At 42.5% G+C, this 6,000-nt stretch overlaps 1 protein-coding gene across 1 annotated transcript; it reads right to left on the bottom strand.

The window, feature by feature from the left end:
- Positions 1 to 1,938: 1,938 nt before the first annotated feature.
- HINT1 (histidine triad nucleotide binding protein 1) lies at positions 1,939 to 5,863 on the bottom strand. Its single transcript, XM_075726136.1, has 3 exons — positions 5,742 to 5,863; positions 2,922 to 3,026; positions 1,939 to 2,143 (listed from the first exon to the last, which is right to left on the bottom strand). Exons 1-3 carry the CDS (start codon positions 5,850 to 5,852, stop codon positions 1,979 to 1,981), a joined length of 381 nt encoding a protein of 126 aa, XP_075582251.1. The 5' UTR covers positions 5,853 to 5,863; the 3' UTR covers positions 1,939 to 1,978.
- Between the last annotated feature and the right edge of the window lie 137 nt (positions 5,864 to 6,000).

Raw genomic sequence — 6,000 nt, 5'->3', positions numbered from 1 at the left:
CCGCATCTCCTTTTAAACTCCTTCATGACTGGTATATGGCATATACCTGGTGGCCAACCCTGGCAGACAGCTCTGCCCAACAGTATTAACCTAGGTTTTGATTTTTCCCCAGTTTCTTCAAGCTCAGCTATGAATTAGCTAGAGTACACTATTACGGTCTGCCAAAAGGACAGAAATTCTTAACTGGAAATAACAATAAAACAAAATTACGTTCTGCCAAGTTTATTACAGACATTCCCTGTCTCTTAAAAACTAAACAAAATTGTTGCCACGGCTGTTTTTTCCCCAATAACTGGAGAAGAAACAGACAGAATGAAGAGAGAACTCTGTATTTAAATCCATAGCAAATACAGCCGTAATCAGATAAAAGATTAACACGGTGCTCTTGAGAGAAATTCAATCTGATCCACAGAAATGAATTCCAACACACAAGAAAATAACAAACAAAAAGGAGAAAATAAGACAACTGTAGCCTAAGGCAGGATGGTTTGTCCAAATCTGCAACAATTACTCTCATGGAATTTTCAAGAACTGCATGGGTACATGTGGTCAGCTTGGTTCAACAAGACTGGACAGCTCAATACCTAAAAGAATGCAAAATTTTATACTTAGGAGGTGTTAGGCCAAACTTAGTGACTGAATTTTAAAAAACTGACACAAATATCACATGCATAGTTTAGCTCTCTCTATTGGACAGTCATCAGAGTGTTACTCGGGTCTCTGCCTAACTTGAAGTCCCAGAACCAGACAGTCTAAGTACAGTCACTGGCTTTAAAGAAAAAGGAACTCTCTTGTACCTCCACAGTAACCTGGAGCTAGTGTGGACCCTTCAAAGTCTTCCATGACTCTTTCAAACACATCCATGTCCCTCATTCCTGAAGGTATCAACCTTTTTGCCTAGTTTAATTCTTAAGGAACATCCAGCAGATACAAACAAAACCTAAACACGCAGACGGTCTGAACATAGCCACGCTCTTGTTAGTGTCCCCATTACTGGGTACAGCTGGACAAAAAATAAACTTGACATAACAACTCGCTCTCTTGAATGCTGGAGTGTTGTGTGTTGCTTGGTGAGATGGAGACACATCCTTTAAAGTGGTCAGTTTACTCTCTACATTTTTCAAATGTCCTGAGGACAACAAAGTATTTTCAGACCAAGCTCACCTCCTGTGTGTGATCCCCTCATAAAACCTGAGTTCTTCTCAGTTCACTATCTTCTGAGTTTCATACCACACTTTCTGTGTAAGCTCTGCCTCTTTTTCATACCTTTATCGCCATCCCCATGGATGCCACCTTTACTGGAAATACTACATTAGCAAGCAGTACAGATCAGTAAGAGTCAATCTGTAAAGCTAATGTGAGAACCTAACACCCATACTACATACATTTCGGCATTTTGGTTTTTGTCCTTTTGTCAAGCTCTAGTTTGGACACACAGACCAAATGTCCATTTGTGGCTGGAGTATATTTGGCCTGGCCTGGCATGTATCTTCCAGTTCATTCAAGAGGAATCCAATCCACACAGCCCAAGACTGCTCCAAAAACACAAACTGAAATACAGCCAAATTGACTTTGAAAGAATTTTTCCAATCCAAACTAAAATACTTAAGTATACCTATCTCTTGATTACTGTTTTTTAAATCCTTAGAAATGGAATAAATAAATACATGCTTTTCAGGTTTCAAGTGCCTCGGCAAACCACTGTCTACAGGAGATTGTTAACAGCAGACTGAAACACACTACATACTTAAGCTCCAGAGAGCTTGCAGAATTGTTTCCATCAGTAAGGCACACCAGACACAGACAATTCCCACATGCTAAATCTTTATTGTGCGAATATTGTTCAGAGCATTTATTACCCTTTGTAGACACACATTAAAAAAAAATACATTAACAGTGGCTAGATTGATGGGCAACATATTAAATCTATTTGGTGGTAATCTGTATGCATGCAGTTAACTCTTGTGGTGTAAAAATCTTAGCCAGGAGGCCAGCCCAACTGACGACCACCCAGAACATGGAGATGTACGTGATAGACAGACTGCCCACCCTCAGGCCCTTCATTCACAACCATCCGGAATCCATTGGTCAGGCCCAGGTTAGCAGCACACTTCTTGCCAACAATCATTAAATGCCCAAGAAGCTGGAGAAGAAAAAAAAAAAAAGAAAAAAAAAAAAAACAAACAGAAAACACACAAAAAGGGGAAAGGGCAGGAAGAGAAGGAATGAGAGCAGAGAACCATTCAGATAAGCCAGTAAGCTAATTCTAAGAAATTCAGCCACTGCTCTTCAAACTGTTGTCTGCCTGCAACTGATGCTTTCTGAGAAAAGGTATAAAGACTGACTATGCATAATATAGGGAAAAAAAAGAGCTATACATTTTTTTCAAACTAGGCAGTAACAGATTACGAAAGTGTCACAGAAGCTAAGTTTATCTCACGATTAAAGCCCTCATTACTTCTTCGGGCAACGTACAAAATTCTGGTGGAAAAGAAACTTCATCTTATCATGTAAAGGTTTACAAAATCTTTTAACTTGATGTTTATAGTTACAAATGGAATATTCAGCACCTCTTAGCTAACTTGCCCTTTCTTCATCTATGACCTGCCAAAAACCCCAAGCCCATATTAGAGTAAGTACTACTGCCTGTAAACCACGAAAACAGACATCAAGACTGGACTCCAAAATAACAATGCATTTTGCACTGCAAATACATACCCAGAGATACGTTTTGCTTTATATCACTACTTTTACTGGAAAACCTTAACTCCATTCCCATTCTAAGCTAGACAAAAAGGATTATGGTATCGGAAAACTACTTTGCCTCTTTGAAATGTCAAGAGGAAGAAGGGGAAAGTCTAGTAAATTATGAAGTAATTAGAGGTACAGTCTGGCATACAGAAAGCTTCTAGAGTACTTACAGATTCATCAGAATCTTCTGCTTCAGATAACCTGACAATTGGCTTCTTGGGAATCACTAGAAAATGTGTTGGAGCTTGGGGTGAAATATCGTGGAACGCAAGGCACTGGAGGAAGAGCAAACAGTTAAAACAGTGTGCTTCAGAGAAAGGCAAGAGTTTAAGTAAATCAATATGCCCCACTGAACAGACACTTAAGCAGGTTATCAGATACCCCAAACATAAGCAGGAATATTGAATAGTATATCACTCAAGCAAAATCAAAGTCCTCTAATTTCTAAACACAAAACACCTACTTACCAAGACCTGCTGGTATGAAAAAAATCATTCTGTGTTAAGTACTATTTAAAAGCTATAGTCTTCTCAGCAAGTTAATATGCAGTTAGGTTCATGATTTATTATTTCCACATATGCATAACAAGTAACAGAGCTGACAGCATGCATACCTATAAAAGGTACACTTATGCTTATTTCGCTTTTTTATTAACACCCTATTTAATAAAATAAATGGCAAACAGTTGCTAATCATCTTCCAGTTGTGCCTGAATGTCACCTTGGTCAAAGATAGCAAGGCAATTTCAAAGAACCTGAAGTTATGCGATTGAGGCCATATTAAATTTCTGTTATCAACAGCGGCAAGTATTTCAGAAAAAGATTATTTCAAAATAACGTATTAAGGCTGGTTCTGCTTCAGACATTCTCAAACTGAGGGAAAGGCATCACTTTTGAAATATGAATAACTATCTGTAGTAAGCAGTTGACTTGCAATTAATTTTATGCAAGTACCAAACTTACTATCCATCAAAAACTGCATGCAGCATGTAAGTACATCAAATAAATCTCAAATTAGGAGCTTCCAATAGGTAAGAGAAATATAAGAGAATGCAAAGAAAGAAAAAAGGAAGCTATGCCTCTTTGTGCAAATGGCCAAAACAGGACTTGGTGCTGCAGCCACCACAATCTGCAGATGCCCACACTGAGCATGCGCCTTGCCATTGCTAACCAAAGGGCATCCCTGACTTACGCATCACATTTAACAGCAAAACATCTGGTAGTTATTGGTTGAGCTATGCCACAAAGAGTGCATACTTATAACCACATACCTTACATTCTTCAAAAAACTTAGTTCCTAGATGCTTCCAGTTACAGTGAATTTTCTATGCAACTATACTGCTTTTTAATTCTACTGAGAAGAACTGTGGCCTTTGCCAAGAGTAAAAATGGTGAAAAGCCCCAACTTTACTCACATTAACAACACCTTATCTTGTATACCTCCAATCTGTCCTATTTTAACCTATCTTTCAGAAGATAATGTCCAATTTTAAATCTCTGATGAACTGCTTGTTTGTCCCAAACCGAGAAGGGTGGTAAGCAAAGAATGGATGAAAAAAACTAATTTGCACCTAATTAAATAAATCTTACTTTGAGTTGGTCATTTTGTAAGCAGTTTTTCTATTCTATGTGGTCCACATAGAGCCAGAATGCAAATGGCCAAACTGAGTCAAAGAATGTAATGAGCTGAAGACCGGTAGCAAATAATTATCTATTATCTATGGGGCAGAGAGCAGACGTAGTATTGAACAAAAGCACGATCACGAAAAGTCCGTGAGTGCATGGTAAACCAATCTTCATCTCAGGAAGTCTAGATTCAACTGAAACAACAGTGATAAGGCTTCATTCCACAGTGACTTTGTACTTTTTAATATCTCCTTTTCTCTGCATGTCAATTAATGATTAAAAGCCTTCTTTACATTTCTCCTTATAACATTCCAGCCACCTCTAAAAAGACCTTCATAGCACCAACAAAATGAATTAAAGATCATAATTTATAGTCAACTAAACTCTAAAAGCAGTTCTATATTTCTGCACAGTTTAAGGCAAAAATCAGCTGAGATACTGCAGGTACTCTTCCAGAAAATATTCTGCACTAATGGCAGTCAGAGTAGGTTTTATGCCCTCAGGTCACTCATCAAAGCCAATGTCAAGAACAGTGCTCAGGTTACACTGCTGTAGCCATTACAGCTGAGGAAAAACCTCATGCAGCTTTGACCCGGGTAAAGGACGCAGACCCTCGCATAAACACAGAGCAGTAACATAAGCATGATTTTCAAAAAGCAGTGAAAATTTCCAATATTCTCGAGAACAGATGGCAGCTGCGACATTTCTGTACCTATCAAGAAAACACTGATCCAAGCTATGCATAATTTTTAAGCACACAAATCAGACAAACAGCATCTTTAGTTCCTGGGTTTTGTGAGGAGCAGAAAAAGCTGTAATTCTCTGTAAGGGTTTACGTTAATAATTCCTCTCGGAGGTTCGTAACTACAGCCCGGCAGGCACAGCTGTATGATCTCCACAACGCTATCGAGAGGCACATCAAGGCCGGCACTTCTGACGTGCAAAAGCAGCTACCTGACGGTGCGCCGCTTCGGCACGTACACCCGCAATCCACAAGGAGATTGCCTGCGGGTGGTTACCCTCAGGTTTCACGACCACCCTCCTACACAAGCTGCGAGAACCCCGGCCCCCCTGGCAGCAAAGCCGGCGCGGCCCTGCGATGCCGCACGGCTGCGACACGGCCAGTGCCAGCTGGCGCCAGAGGCCTCCTCCGCACACAGGCCGGTGACACAGCGCGGCCGCGGCCGGGGCCGGGGCCCCGCATCCGCCCAGGCACCCGCCGCGCCGCGAAGCACCCCGATGCTTTAGGGAGGCTGCGGAGAGGCCCGGTCCGTCCCGCCCGCCCCGCTCCCGAGCGCCTCAGCGGCACCCCCCCGACCCCGGGCGGCTGCAAGCAAGCGTGGGGCGGCCGCGCACCGCCCGCACCTGCTCGTCCTCATAGATGATATTGGCGGGGATCTCCTTGCGGATGATCTTCCCGAAGATGGTGTCGCCGCCGGGGCGGGCGGCCTGCGCCTTGCTGATCTCGTCAGCCATGGCGGCCGTCCCCACGCGCCGCCCGTCGCCCGCCGCCCCGCGCTTCCTCCCGCGGCCACGCCCCCCCCCGCGGCGCTCATTGGGCCGACAGATCGCGGCCGGCCGTGCCCCCACCTCGCGATTGGTAGTTTCACCCGTCTTTTTCACT

The sequence above is a fragment of the Pelecanus crispus genome, chromosome Z (genome assembly GCF_030463565.1).
Source record: "Pelecanus crispus isolate bPelCri1 chromosome Z, bPelCri1.pri, whole genome shotgun sequence".
Taxonomy (NCBI): Eukaryota; Metazoa; Chordata; class Aves; order Pelecaniformes; family Pelecanidae; genus Pelecanus; species Pelecanus crispus.
This window is presented reverse-complemented; position numbering and strand designations above follow the sequence as displayed.